The sequence below is a fragment of the Acomys minous genome, assembly GCF_964271855.1.
Source record: "Acomys minous genome assembly, chromosome: 14".
In the NCBI taxonomy this organism is placed as follows: domain Eukaryota; kingdom Metazoa; phylum Chordata; class Mammalia; order Rodentia; family Muridae; genus Acomys; species Acomys minous.
Window position 1 is genome coordinate 31,790,059 of NC_140496.1, and position 21,749 is coordinate 31,811,807.

General features: G+C 50.4%; 1 protein-coding gene across 1 annotated transcript; it reads left to right on the forward strand.

Annotated features, from left to right (window-relative positions):
- The first annotated feature begins 203 nt into the window (after positions 1–203).
- PLLP (plasmolipin) lies at positions 204–21,108 on the forward strand. Its single transcript, XM_084757352.1, has 4 exons — positions 204–455; positions 16,346–16,519; positions 19,169–19,291; positions 20,289–21,108. Exons 1-4 carry the CDS (start codon positions 321–323, stop codon positions 20,403–20,405), a joined length of 549 nt encoding a protein of 182 aa, XP_084613478.1. The 5' UTR covers positions 204–320; the 3' UTR covers positions 20,406–21,108.
- The last annotated feature ends 641 nt before the right edge of the window (positions 21,109–21,749 follow it).

A 21,749-nucleotide genomic window follows, 5' to 3' on the forward strand; every position in this document is an offset into this window, starting at 1 on the left:
GGGTAAAGCTCTTCCAGATGGTTCTTCACAGAGACCTACCCAAGGACAAAGCACCCTAGGAACTTGGGAGAGAAAACAAGGTCACGTGGCTAGATCGGTCTATGGACACTTCAAGATGGCTATCTAGAGCAGCCCGGAGAACAGAGGGTTAAGGGGCGGGGCGTCAGAGAGGGGTGGTGCCTCGGGCGGAGCGGGGCGGGGCGTCGCGCACCTGTTGGTTCAGCCCAGGGTTCCCGCTCCTAGCCAGCAGCGGGAGCCGCAGTCGCAGCCCCGGAGCAGCGCCGGGAGCGCGGCCGGAGCGTCGTAGGCTCGCGACCGCCATGGCCGAGTTCCCGTCGAAAGTGAGCACGAGGACCAGCAGCCCCGCGCAAGGCGTGGGCGCGTCTGTATCTGCCCTGCGACCCGACCTAGGCTTCGTGCGCTCCGCCCTCGGAGTGCTCGCGCTACTGCAGCTGGTGAGCAGGGTAGCTTGGGGACTGGATGGGGGACTCTCTGGGGACCCTCGGGACGCACGCTCCCGAGATCGCCTGGAACCTCGTACTTCGGGACGCCCGTGTGGCATTCTTGCGAACACAACATGTTTCATGTGGAGGGGACCCCATACTCCACCCGGGCTGTTCCCGCGGCGACATCGCTGCTGAGATCGCCGCGCACAACTGTCCGCTAGTCTGTCCCTTTCCTTCTGCCCTGCCCCCCTTCCCTCTGGGACCGTGCCCTAGCTTTCTCCACCGGGCAAAGTCCACTGTCCGCGTCTTCGCTTGGCTACAGACACTCGGTACGGCCGCCCTGCAGCCGTCCTGAACAAGGCAGGAGAGCGCATCTGTGGCCCTGAAGCGCGCGGAGGCTCCCTCTAGGCCACTTGCTCAGGGTCCCCGAGTCGAATCTTCTGCCTTGGACTGTGGAGATTCGTGGGAGGCCAGAAGCCACGTGCCTGCGATCCCCAGATCTCTGCGCAGGCCCCAGCTGAGGACCCAAGTTTTGCCCCCTGTCACTGGGTGCATCCTGAGGTGTCAGCTGTCTTTTCACAGTACCTTCCAGTGAGGATCTGGAGGTCTATGGATGCCCTTGGGGAGCGGTCTCCACTAACCAAGTCCACTGGTAGAGGTATAGGGTGGCACTGGAGATGGTCCTAGATCCCTCTCTGTTGCCATCTCTCCAGTGAGCACATTAAGTCTGGCTGACAGGGCAGGGCGGTGGAATGGGCGGTGGAATCGGGGAGGCCCACTGCTGAGACTTTAGTCTTTCCTGCTCTCCAGGGGAGCGGCCACCTCCATCTGGGGCCTGTTGCCTTGGTTTCCGGGATTTCTGGTGTTCCTTCGTGAGCCCTTCCCCCCCCCCCAATCTCCTGCCTGGGTTTGTTTAAAATTCAGATTCTTGGGCCCCACCCCCGGAGGAAAAATGTGAAATTGCGCTTTGAATCTGCGGAAATGCAGCAAGAAATTTGCATTTTTAACAGTCTTCTCCGGGAGTGTTTTTTGAATATTGTTTGGTTTTGATGAAATGGGGGAGGGGTAGCACGGTGTCCTCTTCTGGGACCAATTTAAATCTGCATCGGTAGACACTATCAACCCAGGATGTGTTGGGCTCTTGGTGATTGGTTTGTTTGTTTTGTTTAGTTTATTTGATTTATTTTTGAGACAGGGTCACATATAGGCTAGTCTTGAATCCTTTCTGTAGCCAAAGCTGGCTTCAAATTTCTTGTGTAGCCCAGGCTAACCTTGAACTAGATCTTCCCAAGTGGTGAGCTTACTCTCCGGTACCAACACACCAGGGGTTTCTATCTGGGCCCTTTGGACCTCACTCCTGAGGGTCAGCTTTGACCTGGCCTGGGAGGAACTAAGAAGCATAACTTTGGGGCTGAGCTTTCACTAGAATGGGATGATGTTCCCGTAGTGCAGGGAATGATGGTTGATGGCTGAGTTAAGTGGAGGTGGATAAAATAGCGCACAGGCTGAGCAGGAGTTCAAGCATCGCTGGTCTGGCCAGGAGCCCAGTATCTTATACTTCTAGGGTCTTGGTTGGGTTGGTGGTCTTGAGAGGTTTCAGAGCATGAACACATCAGGGTGTGAAGCGATAGGTTCCTTTTTACTCCCTAGCACCTTCCCAATATTCGTTCTCCAGACCTCACTTGGAGACTGTACCAGTCTGCCTCAGCGACTTCCTAAGATGTTTCTGTGGCAACCTACTACTCCACTGGGGCCAAGATGGGGGAGGGGCACAGACCGGCACCATACCCACTGGGAAGCCAACGAAAGCACACTGGAGGCTTGTCTAGACCTTTTGGCTAAGTGTCTTTCGTTTTTTTTTGTTTTTTTTTTTAGACAGGGTCTCTCTAGGTCGCCATGGCTCTCCTGGAACTCATATAGGTCAGGCCGACCTTGAACCCAGTGCTGGGATCAAAGGCGCTCACCACCTTAGCTAGGTTTGACTAAGATATTCTCCTCTTACCAGAGGAGAAAACAACTCACTCCCTGGGAGCAGTTTTTCTCACTTCTCTGGCCCCTACTCTTCATTACCTTACAGGTTTGCTCTTGAAGTGTGAGTGAAGTGTGGAGTTTTGGAGGATGTGCCTAGTGCCTGCCCCTGGGGATCAGGGACGGCTGCCTGGGGGAGTCAGTAACTGAGAAGATGGAGCTCCTTGCTGACCAGGCAGGCTGCTCTGTAATCCCAGAGTAGAGAGGGTCCTGCATCGATGGCGAGATGGGTGGGTAGGAAGGGCCCAGCTTCTTGAGCAAAACATTGGTCTTCATCTAGCCCGGTGTTTCGCCTGCAGAACCTGTCTGAGTCCACAGACATCTGATGGTCTTTACTACTCCACAACCCTGCCCATCCCGGTCTAACTCCAGGAAGAATATCCGATGGCGCTATTAATCATTAAATCAGAAGAGTTAGTGTGAGCCGGGCGTGGTGGCGCACGCCTTTAATCCCAGCACTCAGGAGGCAGAGGCAGGTGGATCACTATGAGTTCGAGGCCAGCCTGGTCAACAAAAGTGAGTCCAGGACAACCAGGTCTGTTACACAAAGAAACCCTGTCTCGAAAAACCAAAACCGAACCAAAACAAAACAAAACAAAAAAACAAGAGTTAGTGTGTTTCTAAAGCCGAATGGATGGTTTGGAGAGAGGAACTGACTTGCAAGAGGCAAGAGACACTGCCTAGCAGGAAACCTGCGTGGTTCAAATTCTGAGCTTCTCTGGATCTCTGAGTTTGAGGCCAAGCCTGATCTACAAAGAGAGTTCCAGGACAGGTAGGGCTCTTACACAGAGAAACCAAAGGAAAAAAAGAAAGAAAGAAAAATTGAAGAATGTGGGGTGAAATGTCCATCCTTTTCTTTTTATTTTCTTTGTTTTGTTTTATTTTATTTTATTTTATTTTTTTTGAAACAGAATTTCTCTGTGTAGCCCTGGATGTCCTGGAACTTGTTCTGTAGGCCAGGCTTGCCCTCAAACTCACAGAGACTCTCCTGCCTCTGCCTTCTGAGTGCTGGGATTAAATGCAGGCACCAACCACTGCCCAGCTGAAGTGCCCATCTTTTTTGCCACTTTTGCCACTCGCCTCCCCTGCTTTGGGACAAAGGATGATCTTACCTGTGACGTACTGATAAGCTCAGAGGCACTTGAGCCAAGTCACATGAGGAAGGCTTCCTGGGCAGAGGTGAGCTCTTCTGTGAATGGGGTGTTAGAAGAAGGTTCTAGCAGGGTGGCACACAGGCATTTAACTCCTTCGCTTCTGTGAGTGGCAGGCCGAAGCAGGAGGATCGTGAGTTTGAGGCCAGCCTGAGCTAAATAGTGATGGGGAGGTGGGAAATAAAAGAGATTTAGGAGAGACAGTGGACTAAGCCCTGATGCCCAGGATGTGAGGGCTACGTGATGGATGCCTTGAGGGAATGGGGGTGTTGGCACTGTGCCTTCCTCTTCAGATTGCGGGCAGCCACCCAGTTCTGTTGTTAGGTAAACAGTTAAGAGGCCTCCTCTGCCTCCATAGTCCGCCAGAGTATCTTTGAGAACACTGATTGATTGTAGGCCTGAAGGCAAAGGTTTAGGTTCGAATCCAGGTTTTGCTTCTTTCAACTTGGGCTCCTAGGGAAGTTCTTGATTCCCCGCTCCCTTATACCTCATTCTTTTTATTTATTTGTCTTTTTATTTTTATTGTCTCCCCTTCCTACCCTACCCCCACCCCCACCCACCAGAGACAGGGTTTCTCTGTATAGCCTTGGCTGTCCTGGACTCACTTTGTAGACCAGGCTGGCCTTGAACTCATGAAGATATAAAGATCCATCTGCCTCTGCCTCCCAAGTGCTGGGATTAAAGGTGTGCATCACCACCGCCTGGCTTGTACCTCATTCTTATACCCTTGTCTGTGAAATGGTGTTGGTAGAGAGGTCGTCCCTGCCAAGCTTAGCCTGGCACATGTTGGAACAAAAATAGGATTCACTGGGCCCTAAGATCCTAGGGCTCTTAGGCAAGCTTGAACGTTTGCTCTTGGGGACATGAGGATGTTCTTCCTGATGATTCTGGCTCTATGTTAGTCCCAGCAGGCAGGCTGGCTTCTCTCCATGGAAGGACAGGACAAGGCCCTAAAGAGCTCTGACTTCCAAGAAGGGCCTGCTGTGTTGCTGAGCAGATGTGAGCAGCGGTGGGTGGAACTGGGTTTCCCTAGCACTGGTCTGAGCCTATGAATGCCCTGCATGGTTTTATTCCCACTCACTGGTTGGTAAGAGTGTGAAAGCTTTGGGAATTTATTTGTAGTTACCTAGTGAGTATATAGATATATTCTCTTTTAAAAAACAAAAGCAAGAAGATTTTGAGTTCCAGGCTAGCTTGGTCTACAAAGCAGGTTCCAGGCCGGGCGTGGTGGCGCACGCCTTTAGTCCCAGCACTTGAGAGGCAGAGGCAGGTAGTTTGCTGTGAGTTCGAGGCCAGCCTGGTCTACAAAGGACAGCCAAGGCTACACAGAGACACCCTGTCTCCAAACACCCCCCCCCCAAACACACACACACTCCAACATATACACACAAAGCAGGTTCCAGGACAGTTAGGGTTATATAGAGAAACCCTGTCTGGAAAAACCGAAACCAAAACCAACCAAAAATCTTAGCCAGGTATGGTGTGTGTGTGTGTGTGTGTGTGTGTGTGTGTGTGTGTGTGTCTGTGTGTACCCCAGCATTCAGAAGACAGAGAAAACCCAAGGCATGTGCAGACAATGCTAAAGCTGTCCTTGGATCCAGCTACTTTAGAGCATTTTCAGTCCTTTTATGCCTTTAAAAAACATTGATGGGGGTGCTGGAGAGATGGCTAAGAGGTTAAGAACACTGTCTGCTCTTTCAAAGGTCCCAAGTTCAATTTCCAGCAACCACATGGTGGCTCACAACCACCTGTAATGAGATTTGGTGCCTTCTTATGGTGGGTAGAATACTGTATAAATAATAAATACATCTTAAGATTTTTTTTTTTTGATGGTCTCGGGGGTGGGGTGAGATGGCTGTGCTACCAAGCTGAATGGCCCATGTGGTAGAAGACCAGAACCGACTCTGGCAACTTGCCCTCTGACCTCCATATGGGCACCGTGGTATTTAACTGCCCATGCATATGCACATGTACACCCACCATAAAATGTCTAAAAGTGTAATTTTAGAAGGCCAGCAGTAGCTTTATGGTATGTCTGAGTGGGTTTTGTACACCCTGCCTCTTTAGCTGCTGTGGAGCTAAATTTCCATTCCCTTGCTATTTTATGCTCTCTGCCATGAGCAATTCTGCATATGCCACTGCTGTGTGACACGTTTCTGAAAGTTGGCGATCGGGGTCAGAGGGCAAATGCTGTGTGTTTGCACCCCACCCCATTCCTGCTCAATCCTACTTTAGGCTGCTGAAGGTAGAGATTTAACTGTTCAGATGCAGTTTTCACATTATTATATATTTGTTGTGTATTTTTTATTTTTTTTATTTTTGAGACAGGCTTTTTCTGTGTAGCCTTGGCTTTCCTGGACTCACTTTGTAGGCCAGGCTGGCCTTGAACTCACAGCGATCCACCTGTCTCTGCCTCCTTGAGTGCTGGGATCACAGGCGTGTGCCACCATGCCCGGCCTTATTATGTTTAATTTTAACACAGTTACTCCCAGCCCTCTTTTTACTTTTTTCAATCTTGAGATTGTCCCTAAGTTGCCTAAACTACCCTAGGCTGGACCTGATTTTACAATCCCCTTGCCTCAGCCTCTCAAATAGCTGAGGAGACAGGCCTGTGCTACCACACCCTGCTGCACTTGGGATAGGGAGGGGGATTGCCAAGTGACCTCCATGGAGGTCACCCCTGTGCCCTATCCCCAGGCGGCACCTGCTTTTTACAGCCATCCTGGCTGGTGATATGGCATACTTTTGGACGCACCCCAATCTGATAAGCAGAGATGACTGGCTTATAGTGTGGTTACTCTTGTCTCTGACCTCCTAGGAGTGAGCATGAACTTTAAAAAGAAAATGTCTCAAGCCGGGCGTGGTGGTGCATGCCTGTGATCCCAGCACTCGGGAGGCAGAGGCAGGCGGATCTCTGTGAGTTCGAGGCCAGCCTGCTCTACAAAGTGAGTCCAGGACAGCCAAGGCTACACAGAGAAACCCTGTCTCGAAAAACCAAAAAAATAAAAATAAGATTAAAAAAAAAAAAGGCCAGGCATGGTGGCATATGCCTTCGATCCCAGCACTTGGGAGTCAGAGGCAGGCCGATGTCTGTGAGTTCGAGGCCAGCCAGCCCCATCTACAAAGTCCAGGACAGTCAGGATTATCACAAGAAACAAACAAACAAAAATCATTCCAAGTAAATAAAAGTGTTGGGAAGTAGGAAATTGCACAGTTTGTGGCTAAGTCCAAAGCTTTGAGGAGTGTGGATGTCTATCAGGCCCAGAGAGGGGAAGGCACTTTTCCTGGGTCACACAGCAGTGAGTGAGTTCAGGACTACTTACTGGGTACCCTGGGAGTTTTTCCTAGTCATCTGTAAGCAAAAAATAACCTCTATTTCAGGAAGGGACCAGTCCACATTTACAAAGGCATCCTGTGCATCAGGGCAGTTGCCATGTGTCTGGCTGTGGTGACTGGACTATGTCCACCAGTCTCTTCATGGTTGCTGTGAACCTAGGTGGAGGCTGTTTCCCTTGACAGCAAGAACCAGCCCTGATTCTGACAGAACAGGCCTCTGGCTTTTGCTGCTGGGCAGTTGGGCAGGGTGCCCTTCTCCTGTTTGCTCAGGGAGGAGAGGCAGGGCGGCACAGCAGGGTCTCCAAGTGAGGATAAGGCCAAAGGTCAGGTGGGACCTACTCTTCAGCTCAGCATTGACTGTGGGCTGGATGACGTCTGACACCAGATGAAACTCTGTTCCCCATCTGCTGAGGTGGGGGTGGGGGTGGGCACCGGCCCCTCCTGGGAGTGGAGATGGGAGAGATATGCTCAGGCCACACCCTGCCTCTCCAGCCAGATCTGTAGGCTTTACAGGGCTGAGAAATTCATAGGCTGTGATAGCCCCCCAACTCTGGCATTCCCAGTGACAATTCTTCCAAGCATTAGTTTCCAGGACAATGTCCTCACCTCCTAGGAGTTCGGTCAGTACTAAGGGAAAGGAAGTGTACCCCTGGTCTGTCCATCACCCCTCCTATGAATGTCCTTATGCTAGATCCTCATCTTCTGTGAAATGGGCTGATGCTTCTCTTGGGAGAAAAGGTGGGCTGCTCAGAGAGAGGATGGCCCAGGAAGCCAGATGCCAGACTACGGCTGGAGCAGTGAGTACGAGAGCTCTGCCGGGGACTTCTCAAGCAGAACGAGAACTTTCCGAGATGTTCTTCACGGCTGGAGGGACCCTAGTGTTGAGGAAGACCCAGGCAGACATCATGGGGACCCCCTGGGGAAGAACGAGGGGTGCAGTGTAGACTGGGTGCTGTAAGCTTTTGGAACGCTTTTGGGCACGTGGCCATTTGCTGGGGATGGAGAGCGGAATGGGAGTCACAGAACTGCCACATGCCTCACACATCGGCCAGTGACAGGACAGGAGCGAGGCCCGCGGAGTCTGCTGTAGAGGGAGGGCATGGAGACAGCACAGGATCTTGTGTGGCAACCCTCCTGCCTCTACCTCCCAAGTGCCACCAGCATGGCTGGATGCTTTTTCTAAAATACTGGGGACACGTGGGAACCATGTGGTTGAAGATACTTCAGGTCCACATGGCTTAGCCATCAGTGTGTGTGTGTGTGTGTGTGTGTGTGTGTGTGTGTGTGTGTGTAAACTCTTGTACCTCTGGGATTTAAACACTCTCTTCTGAGACCTGGGACTTGCAAATAGCATAGTGTAAGCTGCATTTGGAATACTGGTGCTGATTAAGGTCTAGGTGGAACTCCTGCAACCTAGGCCCAACTCCCTCCCGTGAACCTGGAACAGCTTGGCACAGAACTGGCCCTGGGAGAGTGTGCCCTGGCTGAGTGACTCAGTATAGTTCGTTGTGTGCCTGTTTCAGATAGAGAACGGGACAGTTGGGTGGCTCTGGGACTTACCGAGGATCTGGGCATGATGGCTCCTGTGTTCTGGAACGCTTCGTGTCCTGTGCAAGAATTCCGAGGTGCCTCCCCGGCCCTCTTTTTGTAAGGGCAAAATTAATGCCGCATTCTATATGTAATGTATATTCTGCAATTAATGATGGCCTGTATGAGAACTTGTCCCTTAGGTGACCCTTCTCCCTCTGTTCTGGGAATGACACCTGCCAGCAATTCCAGAAACTATGAGTGATTACATACAATTAGCTCCCAACATAAAAAAAAAAAGACTTCCCCATCGCACACACGCAGTCTCCACCCAACCTGCCTGAAGGTCAACATTCTTGGGACCTGCAACTTCCCCGAAGATCCAGCCTCCACCCAACCTCCCTGAAGGTCGGCATTCCGTGGACCCACAATCCCCACTTCCCTTTATAAGCCCGTCGCCCTTGACGCTCGGGGTCACTCTCCTATCCTGCTGTGGCAGGAAGGACTGTGATCCGAAGCTCTAAGCCCGTTAATACAGGACCCTGTGTATGTTGCATCGGTATCGAGTCCTGGTGGTCTTTTTGGGGGGGTCTCGCCATCTGGGTGAGCTCAGCATTACACTGAGCGATCTCGATATCACACTTTGGCACAGAGAGTAGGAGGGGTGGTGTGTGGTGGTGGTGGTGTGGCCAACCCAGGCGCCTGGAGCCTCTGTCTCTTGCCCCTTTGTCTCTCATGAGACAATGGGTGATTTTTTTTTTTTTTTTGGTCCCCATAAAGTCCCTTTCAGTGTAGGGAGACTGGGCAGGGTGGGGGGTGGAGGCTGGGCTAGGTCAGGCCAGGCTAGGCCAAGTTCTGAGTGTCTTCAACTGCCTAGCTGTGCCCTGGTTGAGGTGGAAACCCCAGGAAGGGTCATGTAGCCATCCTGGGCCTCAATTTCCTGGTATTGTAGTGCGGAGCAGTCACTGAGGGCTGTGAAAGACTTGGCACCACGATTCACCTTCAGGTGTTCCTGCCCCTCCCCCCCAAGTTCTTTGTCTCAGTGGTCTGTGTCCACCGTCACTCTTTCTAAAACATTTGGCTTAAATTACTAACATTTAGACACTGAAGATGTCACAAAAATAAAAGGCAAACATCTAAGCCTGGTGTGGTGGCATTTGCCTTTAATCCTAGCCCTCGGGAGGCTAAGACAGGTGGAGCTCTCTGAATTCAAGTCCAGCCTGGTCTACAAAGCAAATCTAGGACAGCCAGGGAAGTTACACAGAGAAACCCTGTCTCGAAAAACCTTAAAAAAAAAAAATTGACAAACATCTAACACCCTGTCCAGGACTTAGCAGCTCTGAATGGGAGTGGCTCTGGACAGAATCCTTGCATAGCATGGCTTTACCCAGCAACCCTTAGCTCAGCCCTTGCCCAGCCCCAAAGTTTTAACTAAACCACGTAACCGCACCCTCCTCCCCAGTCTCTATGGACACAGACACACCTGTAGGGTAGGTAACCCAACTAGGCATTTCTGTCCCTGAACTTCTCACCCAATTTAAAAACAAACAAACCTCCTTCGTGCGCTGCAGATGAGGACATAGTCCAGAAACGCTAAGTGAGCCTCCATAGGCCATGCGGTAAATCTATGTGGGTCTGAGAGTCTTAGAAAGTAGGGGGTGGATGGACACGGGTCAAGGCTACCCAGAATGCCAGAGGTGGTAGCATTGCAAAGTATCTTGGCGTGACTCTAACCAAGCAAGTGAAAGACTTGTATGAAAAAAAAAAAATTCAAGTCTCTAAAGAAAGAAATTGAAGAAGATATCAGAAGATGGAAAGACTTCCCATGCTTGTGGATCAGGAGGATCAACATTGTAAAAGTGACCCTCTTCCCAAAAGCACTCTGCAAATTCAATGCAATCCCTATCAAAATACACAAGTTTCTACAGACTTTGAAAGAACAACTCTCAACTTCACATGCACCCTGTGCTGGAGTTCACATGCTTCTCTGTGTTCCCTCCTTCGCCTCCTTCATCCTCATCACATGTCGGCGGTGAGAGCTTCTTCCGCCCTGTGTCCACAATTGTTCCTCCTTCTAGTAGCCCTCCTCACCTGACTTTGTTCTCACAGCACCCACCCTGTGAGCAGAACAGTTTATGCTTTGTTTTGTTTTGTTTTTGTTTTTCTTCAAGACAGGGTTTCTCTGTGTAGCCTTGGCTGGTCTGGACTCTCTTTCAAGACCAGGCTGGCCTCGAACGCACAGAGATCTGCCTACCTCTGCCTCCCGAGTGCTGGAGTGCCTGGCCAGTTTATGCTTTTGATCTGGCCCAACTTGCTGATGTGGGAGCACCTTGGGGGGGGTGGTGCCTAGACACAGAAGTGCTACTATAATAATAAACATGAAAATAAGATGCCAGGCAACAGATACAATATGGAATTTACTGTAGGAGCGAGGGAGAGTGGGAAAGGGGGAGGAGTGCCCCAAAGGGAGAGGAGGGGAGGAGAGAGAAAGAGGCAGAGGCAGGCGGATTGCTATGAGTTCGAGGCCAGCCTGGTCTACAATGCGAGTCCAGGACAGCCAAGGCTACACAGAGAAACCTTGTCTTGAAAAACCTAAATAAATAAATAAATAAATAAATAAATAAAAGAGGAGCAGGGAAGAAAGGGAGATGAGGTGGGTTTGTCCTTTTTATATCCTGGGCAGCTGGCACACCTAGTGGTGAGCAGGTGATGATGTCATAGGTTGCTAGGCAGACTTGGGGCAGGTATGCTAACATTCTTCCCTTTTCCTATAATTGAAAAGCAATGAGGATGTTGGATTGCTTTTCATGTAAGGTAGGTTAAAATATATAAATGTAGGTTTATTGGAAGCAGCTTTTGGCTGCCATGCAAGGGAGAAAGGGGGGGGGGGACGGGAAAGCAAAATGTCCAGATTATATGATGAAGGGGAAGAAAAAGCTCTGCCCTGGAAAGCTCAAGGTAGAGGGCAGGGTATGTCAGCCATGTCCTGCAAGCGGACAGGGACGGAGAGTGCTGGAAGAATCTGGAGCTGTTTTGTCCTGGGTCTGAAGCACACCAGGAGGGTTGTGAGGAAAGGTACCCGGGGACAAGTCACTCAGGAGGGATGTGTGTGTCCTATGAGACATGTTCTGGACTCGGAGTTCTGGTAGGTGTCACAGGAGCAGGCTGCAGAATCAGGGACTTTGGCTTCATTCTCTGTTCCCCTTTTACTAGCACTGAAGAGTGGGGCCCCCAGGCTGAGTCAAGGCTTCTGGCACCACAGCTAGAGTGGCATCTGCACCAGGTGGCCTTTCAGTGAGTCCCAGGGGGTCCTGCAGCTTCTGGAACCTCCCTGGCAGGACCATCCAGGTCAACCAAGGGGTCAGCAAAATACCCAGGCTGATGGCTTAGGGACAAGGAGAAACCAGTTTGTTGGGTTCTATTAAAGGAACGGACCTTCCTTGTTCTAAGGCAGAAACCGGGCTTCGGGCCAGGCTGGACAGCCCAAAGGGACACAAATTCCTCCACTTATCTGCTGCTTTATCTCTATTATGTGTTTATTGAGCTGGAAAGCAGGAGTGGAGGGGGACAGGGTGGGGACACCTATGTTCCTACAGCCCTGCCCTTGGAGGGTGCTGACACATTTTGCTTTATCTGTTCCTCAGCAATTCCTTCCTCAGCTCTGGCAAGGCAGAGCCGGGTTCTAGGCTCACTCACCTTTTACCTACAGGGTATAGCTCCTGAGATCTTGTGGGAACTTGGCAAGACAGCCTAGAAAGAGGGTTATCGGGAAATTGGTGTTACAGGATAGGGAACGTCCACTGAGTACCTGGTGGCAGTGGCAGGGTGGGGGGGCCTGGAACCTACTTCACAGAAGACCCACTGTCCCACTTCTCACCCAAAAACCTGCATAGGATGTTAATCCAAAGAGTCTTCATTCTCCTGACGGAAATGACCTCTTCCGGTGCTCTGGGGTTTTGTGGCTTGGGTGGGGAGTAAAAGGTGTGTGTGGGGTCTATGTATTATGTCATATGCTTGTAATATCAGTATGATATGAGAGGCAGAAGTGTGAGTGCAAGGCTGGTCTGGACTAAGGAGACCTTGCCAAGAAAGAGAAAGGAGGAGGGAGGGAAGGAGGGATCCAAGATATCTTGTCCTGAGTGTGTGTGTGTGTGTGTGTGTGTGTGTGTGTGTGTGTGTGTGTGTGTGTGTAAGGCCCCGCTACACTGTCCCATCTTCTTCACTGTAAAGTAGGCATATGGGCCAATCCCTAGGCCTGCTTGTGAGAGTCAGAGTCAAGAACAGACAGAAGGGTGCTGTGTTACATGGGGTGTCGGGGGCTCACCCTGGCTGGAGAGAACCGGCACAGAGCCTGCTCAGCCTCAGGCTGTCCTTGTCCTTAGCCTGCTTCATATTTCAAACAAAAAGAAACCAAAACAAAACAAAAACTAAGCCGGGCATGGTGGCGCACGCCTTTAATCCCAGCACTCGGGAGGCAGAGGCAGGAGGATCACTGTGAGTTCGAGGCCAGCCTGGTCTACAAAGTGAGTCTAGGACAGCCAAGGCTACACAGAGAAACCCTGTCTCGAAAAAACAAAAAACAAAAACAAAAAAAAAAAAAAAGAAAACAAAAACAAAACAAAAAACCCAAAACCAACCAACCAACCAAACAAAAAAACCAAAAACAAAACAAAATTTCCTGTGGTCTTTGGGGTGGTTTGGGAGGAGGTGGGTGGCGGAACCTCATCTCTAGGTCATGAATCTACTGGTGAGAACCTCTCTTTTAGGTGACTGAGAACTTGCAAGTGGCCTGTTAGCAGAGTGGGCAGCCCAGGGAAGGGGACTTGTTCCCCAAGCTAGCTCTGCTCCTAAGATCTGGCTGAAAGTGGTCTCCCCTTTGGGCTGGGGCCACAGGCTTCCGCGATGTGCAGGCAGAGGGAGGAACAATCCTTCTGTGTCTTCGTCAGCAATGGAGGCTTTCTCCAGAGCCACAGCAGACTTCTACACCCATGGTGGCAGGGTTCCAGACAAGAGAAGGGTGGCTGTCCCCCAACCTAGAGATCCTCGGCCAGCAAAGAAAGGGTTGGGGAGGCTTAGGACAGCTGCAGGGGCCTCCCCTAGGCTCATTGGGTGGTGCCCCTGCAAGGAGTCTGTGTGTGGGACTCTAGGGGAGAAATCACATGTGGCAGCAGACCAGTGCTCCCATGTATAAAAATGAGCTTAACTCACAGGCTTTGAGGTGAGTGTGGTCCCTGCACCATTGCAAATGAGGTCAGGAAGCACAGGGCGGTTGTGCAGATGGAAAGGGGAGCAGGTTTTAAACAAAGTCCATGCTGTTAGTTTTCAACATACGAAGTCAGGGATTTTGGGATGTCTGGCCATCCTGCCTCACAGGGACAGTGCAACAGTCAGTCCCTTGGCGTTCCTCTGCGAGACAGGAGGGTAACACCTGTAGGAGGGACAACTGGGAGTTAGGGGCAGGGGAGGTGGAGGAGCGACAGGATCAGAGCCCTGGAGACAGCCTTTGTTGAGCCAAGAAAAGCACACATAGACTGTTCCCATTTGTACAGAGGTGGTTCTAGGAACGTGTTTTTGTTTTTTTCACCCAAAGGCCCAATGGCTCATGAGAGGGAAGAAAGGCCTGTAGGAGACTCCAATCTTTATTACACTTATTCATTATGTGTGCACACAAACACTCTGGTGTGCACGTGGTTGTATCAGATGACAACCTGAGAAGTTGGCTCTCTCTCTCTCTCTACCATGTCATCCCAGGAACCACACAGGTCATCAGGCTCTGTTGTAGGTCCCCCAAGCCATCCCAGGCCTTTCTTTTCATTTAAAATTGTATTTAAAAACAGGCATGGTGGTGCACACATCTTTAATCCCAGCATTTAAGAAGCAGAGGCAGAGGCAGGTGGATATCTGTGAGTTCCAGGCCAGTCAGGGCTACATAGTGAGATCCTGTCTCAAAAACAAAATGAACAAAACAGCGCCCCCTCCCCACCCTGTTTGGTTTGCTTGTTTGTTTGGTGTTTTGGTTTTCTGAGACAGGGTTTCTTTGTGTAGCCTTGATCTCACAGAGATATCCCTGTTTCTGCCTCCCTCCACCCCCTCCCACTCTCTCCCCCAAGTTTTAAAAATTTAACTTCGCCGGGCGTGGTGGCACATGCCTTTAATCCTAGCACTCAGGAGGCAGAGGCAGGCGGATCGCTGTGAGTTCGAGGCCAGCCTGATCTACAAAGCGAGTTCAGGACAGCCAAGACTACACAGAGAAGAAACCCTGTCTCAAAAATTGGGGGGTGGTGGCGAACGCCTTTAATCCCAGCACTTGGCATTGCCAGAGGCAGGTGGTAGATCTCTGTGAGTTCGAGGCCAGCCTGGACTACAGAGCAAGTTCCAGGACAGCCAGAGCTCAAGTAAAGGTATAAGGAGAAAACTGACTATCAAAAATTGTCCTCTGACTTCTGTGTGTATACTGTGGCAGTGCGCCATGCCCATACTCGCGATTTTGGGGGAGGGGGAAAAAGCTTTTAAAAAGAAACCTTGGGACCAGGTGGTGGTGGCACACGCCTTTAATCCCAGCACTTGGGAGGCAGAGACAAGCGGATTGCTGTGAGTTTGAGGCCAACCTGGTCTAAAAAGGGAGTCCAGGACAGTCAAGGCTACACAGAGAAACCCTGTCTCGAAAAACTAAAAAATAAAAATTTTAACTTATCATGTGTGTGTGTGTGTGTGTGTGTGTGTGTGTGTGTGTGTGTGTGTGAGAGAGAGAGAGAGAGAGAGAGAGAGAGAGAGAGAGAGAGAGAGAGAGAGAGAGAGAGAGAGAGAGAATATGGAAGCTGGGGTTTATCTTATGTTGTCCAACTTGGCAGCAGGCAAATTTAGCCAATGAGCTATCTCACCAGACCCCAGAGGACAGCATTTGGGAGTGGGTTCTTCCTTCCACTTTGGGTTCTGGAGAATGATTTCAAGGTGTCAGGTTAAGCTTGGGCAATAAATCCTGTTACCTGCTGAGGCATCTCGAAGCACACACACACTTTTTTTTAGACAGGAGTTTTCATGGCCCAGGCTGGCCTAGAACTCACTAGGCAGATGTTGGCCTTGAACTCATAAGTCTCTTGCTTTTTTTCCTCCAGTGTTGGGATTACAGGTGTCGGCCCCCATGCCTGGTATCCAGCAGGGCTTTTTTGTTTTGTTTTTTGGTTGGTTGGGTTGGGCTGGGTTTTTCTATGCAATTGTAACAAAGTTGAGGCTCCTTCCCACCTTGGGTGGAAGTGTCTGGGGACATGAGGAAGGAATGGCCTTGTGTCACACAGCACAGTGGGGATTGAAGAGGGGAAAGAGTGACCAGGCAAGATCTCCAACACAGAGGTATACAGAAGGAGCCAAGTGTCAAGGTTTCTTTCTTTCTTTCTTTCTTTTTTTTTTTTTTTTTTTTTTTTTTTGGTTTTTCGAGACAGGGTTTCTCTATGTAGCCTTGACTGTCCTGGACTCGCTTTGTAGACCAGGTTGGCCTCGAACTCACAGCAACCCGCCTGTCTTTGCCTCCCAAGTGCTGGGATTAAAGGCATGCGCCGCCGCCACCACCACCCAGCCCCAAGGTTTCTTTTAAAAAGCTTTTTTTCCCCTTCAATATCATGAGTATGGGCATGGCGCATTGCCACAGTATACACACATAAGTCAGAGGACAACTTTTGGTAGTCAGTTTTCTCCTTATACCTTTACTTGAGTTCCGAGTATTGAACTCGGGTTGTCAGACTTGTGGCGAGCATTTTACCCTCTTAGCCATCTTGGTAGCCCAAGATTTTTGAGTTAGCAAGACCTGGGCCTCCAGCTGGAACTGTGGGGCTCTGAAAGACTCCTCCTATTTTTCCGTAGGTGCTGGGGCTGCTGGTATGGGCGCTGATTGCTGATACCCCATACCATCTGTATCCTGCCTATGGCTGGGTCATGTTCGTCGCTGTCTTCCTCTGGCTGGTGACAATCGTCTTCTTCGTCATCTACCTGTTTCAGCTGCACATGAAATTGTACATGGTCCCCTGGCCGTTGGTGGTGAGTCTGAGGCGGGGCAACTGTGAGGCGCCAGGCTGAGCCTCTTGTCTGTGAATGACTATGACAGGACGTCTTGTGAAATGGAGGCTGGGTTGGTAGAGATCCTCCTGCACCTTTAGCTACTTGAAGAGCTGGGGTAGGAAGGTGTATTAATGACTTGGTTCTGGGAAGGGACAAGCACAGAGGGACTGTGAACTGGTCCCGCAGATGCCCTTTGGGATCTTGCGAAATTGTTCCTTCTTGAGGGTGGCCAGAATTTGAGCTAGAGCCCAGCGTGGTGGCGCACGCCTTTAGTCCCAGCACTTGGGGAGGCAGAGGCAAGTGGATCTCTGTGAGTTCGAGGCCAGCCTGGTCTACAAAGAGAGCCCAGGACAGCCAAGGCTACACAGAGAGACCCTGTCTCAGAAAAACAATAACAACAAAAAGAATTTGAGCTGGGAGGTCTGAGTTTGTCAGTGCTAGTTAGGGCCTGCCATGGATACCAGCTGCCTCCAGGAGGCCCTGCAGCTCTGGAGAAAATGGGTGCCCCAGGTTTGTCTCATGCCAGGCTCCTCTAACAAGAGGAAGCACCCTGGCCAGACACAGAAAATGGCTGGAGTTTTTGTGGAACCCGGAAAACGCATGCAGCTGGGTCTGAGCCTTTTAGTGAGCACAGAGGCACATGATTGTAAGACAAGTGAGCCTGGGACTAGGCAGCAATTGTTTACAATTCAATGCCTGTTTAATCAGAGGAAACGTGAGTCATGCTGACACAGAATGGGTTTGTTAGATACTTGTTTCATTGGCCAGAGCCTGGCAGGGTGTGCAGGACACGATTTGGGATTGAGGTGGCAGCAGCTGGGTCTAGCCCCCTTTCGACTATCCCTGGTCCCCTTGCAAAAAATCCTGCAGGGCAGGAGACCCTTATGTCTGAGGCAAGGAGAGGGTTCCAGCACAGCTTTCAGTGAAAGATGCCAGTTGGGTGCTGTTTCTGGTGCTGCTGGGCTGAGCTGGGAGAGCAGCTGGGTGATGATGATCCTTTTCAGCTCTGGGCTGGAGACTGCCAACTCCTTAAAGGGCCAGGCCAGATGGACCAGTGAACTGGGCCAGGAAGGTTCCAGAAACCTAACATGTACTCGGTCCCGAGGAGGGGCCTCTGCCCAGCTTCAGCCTTGATGGGGATTCGGCCCATTTCTGTTGTTTTAGCATTGCTGGGAATCAAACCCATGGCCTCACACATCCGGGACAAATGCTCTACCACTGAGATACACGCCCAGCCCTGAGATTGGCAATTTTTTTTTTTTTTTGGATATAGTTTTGATGTGTTGGCCAGGTTGCCCTGCAATTCCTGGTCTTCTGCCCCCGCGTCTGGACATGCTGCCTCCTGTCAGCTGCTATCCCCACCTTTGAGGGTGTTTGGTTTATTTGAGACAGGGTTTCTCTGTAGCCCTGGCTGTCCTGGAACTCACCAGAGTCCATGCTTGCTTCAAACTCAGAGCTCTGCCTGCTTCTGCTTCCCACGTGCTGAGGTGAAATGTGTGTACCACCGCTGTCCGGTTTGGCGTTTTGAGACAGTATCTCACTATATTGATCAGGTTGGCCTCAAATTTGTCATCTTTCTGCCTCTGCCTCTTAAAAGAGTACTGGGATTACAGGTGTGTACCACCATGCCCAGAAGGCTTAGACATTTTTATTATTTATTTATTTATTTATTTATTTTTGGTTTTTGTTTTTTTTGAGACAGGGCTTCTCTTTGTATCCTTGGCTGTCCTGGACTAACTTTGTAGACCAAGTTGGCCTCGAACTCACAGTGATCCGCCTGCCTCTGCCTCCCGAGTGCTGGGATTAAAGGCATGCGCCACCACTGCCTGGCTGCTTTGGACATTAAAAAAAAAACCATATATATATATATATATACACACATACATACACATATATGTATATATGTAAAAATAATGAAATCTTCAAGTTTTCATGTGAAATCTAATTTTAAAAAAGATTTATTATATATATATAGTGTTATGTCTGCATGCATGACTGCGTACCAGAAGAGGGCACCAGATCTCATTATAGATGGTTGTGAGCTACATGTGGTTGCTGGGAATTGAACTCAGGACCTTTGGAAGAGCAGCTAGGGTTCTTAACCTCTGAGTCATCTCTCCAGCCCAGTGAAATCTAACTTTTAAGTATTGGCAATTAAAGAAAAATTTATAGTGCAGTGAATGACTGAAGGGCATCGGTTTGGAGACAAGAGCCAGCCATGGGAGGTATGGAACAGACCCAGCTGCCTGCTGAAGTGTCACGGTCAGTCTTCTTGGTGTCTTGTACAGATTCCCTAAGGTCCTGGCCATGGTATTTGCCTGTGAGTTTAGGATAATGCCAAGGTAGGCATAGATTTCTCCCACTGGAGACGGGGTAGGGAATGTGTGTCTGAGGTCCCATCCTAGGGCTGTACACAAAGCCATGTGCTGATGTGGTCATAGGACCATACATGGAGTGGCCTGCATTTTTTTTAGCTGGTTAGAGGTGAGTGGCATGTTGCCTGGTAGGCTGGCACTGTCCTGCCCCAAACACTTCAGGCCTTCCTGCCAGGGCTTTCAGACTCAGCTTCAAGGGTGGTGATGATGTTCCCGGTGGATGTTTTATACCCACTCTCCCTTTCTCCTACAGTTAATGATCTTTTTTGTCACTGCCACGGTTCTCTATGTTACTGCCTTTATCTCCTGCGCGGCGGCAGTTGATCTGACATCCCTGAGGGGCTCACGTCCATATAACCAGCGCTCGGCTGCCTCTGTAAGTATGTCCCCACAGCCTTCTACAGGGGGTCCATCCAGCCTAGGCCTCTGTGTATTCACAGACCCGTCTTAGTCACTGCCTGGATGCTCAGTGGGCCTCAGCAGAACCCGATAGAACCCGAGCTCTTGGGGTTCACCGTGGGCCTCTGCTGTGCCACACTCATTTTGGTTCACATGTCACATGTCACCTTGGCCTGGCTGTTAATCACTGCAGACATTCTAGCTGCATTTTTTTTTTTAAACTTGTATTCTCTTACAAAAGTCCAAAACTTGGGCTATGTCAAATGGCCATTCATACTCCATCCACAAGGCCCTGTATACACTTTGCTCTAGAGAGGCAGAGCCTATGGGTTCTTTGTCAGACAAGAAACTGAAGTCAAGGAAACTGAAGTTGTGGTCATGTCCATGCATGGGCAGCCCTTGGCGTCTTCCCTCTTCCTGGTGGGTGTGGTTTTAAAATCAGTGGACTCCCACTTGGGAACTGAGATCTAACCTCTGAAAACACACATTGGCATACAGAGTATAAACTAGTTCAGAAGACTCCTGGGAGCTTTGAGTAATATTACTGATTGTTTTTGTTCGTTTGTTTTCAATTCTGGGCCTGGAACCACAGGGCCTGTGAGGCTAGGCACCCATGCTTCCTCTGAGCTGCATCCCCAGCCCTGAATGTTACTCGTGGGCACTAAGTCCCTGTTAGGTTGTAAAGTTACCCCATGGCCACTTTTACAGTGAGCAGCTGGGACACCCATGGTTGGCCTGGCACCATTTGACACGTCTGGCCTGTGTGGTTCAGTTGCTCCTGACCCTTAGAATGTAATGCCTGCTATGCAGTGTATGTGGCTACCACAAGTGGTTCTGATTAACTCAAAGCGGGGGTGGAGGGTGGGTAGGGTGCTCAAGCTGTTATCAAGTCCATCTGAGGTCTGCTTCACTGTCCCCATGTGGTTTCCTTGCTCTGACTGCCCTCCTTGGCCTTTTCTCGTCTCCCTTGCCAGTTTTTTGCTTGTCTGGTGATGATCGCCTATGGAGTGAGCGCTTTCTTCAGCTTCCAGGCCTGGCGAGGAGTGGGCAGCAATGCGGCCACGAGTCAGATGGCTGGGGGCTACTCTTAAGCTAGCCATGCTGCGGTCTAAAGCTGCAGCTGGGTCTTAGCACGGGGGTCCCCAGTCTTACTGGACTCAAGCTCTCCAGCACTCCCGAGGATCAGGCCCACGCTGGCACTGGTGGGCTGCCAAGAGCCAGCAGTGGAGACTCCGCCCTATCTCCCTTATTCAGCAGAAGGTGACGGGGGATGTGGGCTCTCGTGGCTCTGCCTGGTCATCAGAGGACTTCAGTAGCCCAGGCTGGGCCACCCTTCTCACCAGCACTAAATGTACTAACTGACCTTCAGCCTCCGACCTGCCATAGTATAAACCTAACAAGACCACAGTTTTATCTTTGTCCCACAAGAGGCTGAGCAAGCCCACGGGCTGTTCTGCTCCCATCATCCCCTCCCCTGCCCCAAGCCAATGTGTCACCCTTAGACTTTTCTAGGAAGAGTTGGGATTTCAGGCTGGACTGTTCCAGTTGGTTCCAAACAGTTTCCAATGGTGGCAGGCCTTGCTGTGTTCCCTCCCCCATGTGGAACTCTCCCTTTGGGAAAGCTAGCGTCAGTGCAGGGTGCTTCCCCCAGGCTGTTGATTAGGCACTGGGGACTTCAAGGAGGGACAGAGGGAAGCAGGGCCTTGCCTGGTGAGTTGTCATGGGGTTGGTGGTGACTCTTGTTTGGAATTATTTTTTACAATTAAAATAAAAATCAAAGTGTCTATTTGGAAAGGTGTTATCATTCACAGGCTTAGATGTTTTGCTGTTCTGGTCCTTTAAGAAAAAACAGCAATAATTAAGATGAAATTAAAACCATTACTTGGGGCTTTGTTACCATTACTTGAGGGGATCAATCAAGCCTGGCTCTTGGTTCCACCTCACACTTGTCACAGTTACTGTAAATATTCATAGCATCCACTCTGCTCTCCAGCACTGGAGTTTGGGTAAGGAAGTCTCCCTGTTCCAGGGGGAAGCCCCAAGGAGAGCTTGCATTGAAACAGGAACAGCACATTTGGAGGTGTAAAGAAAAGTGGGATGCTAGCAAGCCAAGCTCACTGTCCTGTCAGGTATCTCATAGCCCAACACTGCCTATTTAGGGGAGAGATTCTAGGTTCTGCTGCTCAGGTTGAGAAGGCAGTTGCCCAACGATGAGATAGAATAGGCCAGACCCAGCATCATCAGAGGAAGCATCTAGCATCTAAGTTTGGCCAAGACACAAAATCAGCAAGCCTGCATAGAATATTAAGCTGTTCTTGCAGCTGGCCATGGAAGCGCATGCCTTTAATCCCAGCACTGGGGAGGCAGAGGCAGGCAGATCGTTGTGAGTTCAAGGCCAGCTTGGTCTACAAAGCGAGTCTAGGACAGCCAAGGCT

Excerpts from the sequence above, each read along its gene's own strand:
- PLLP (XM_084757352.1), top strand. The coding sequence starts at position 321 with ATGGCCGAGTTCCCGTCGAAAGTGAGCACGAGGACCAGCAGCCCCGCG. Across the intron at positions 456-16,345 it reads TGCTCGCGCTACTGCAGCTG|GTGCTGGGGCTGCTGGTATG; the intron begins GTGAGCAGGGTA and ends ATTTTTCCGTAG. Across the intron at positions 19,292-20,288 it reads ACCAGCGCTCGGCTGCCTCT|TTTTTTGCTTGTCTGGTGAT; the intron begins GTAAGTATGTCC and ends CTCCCTTGCCAG.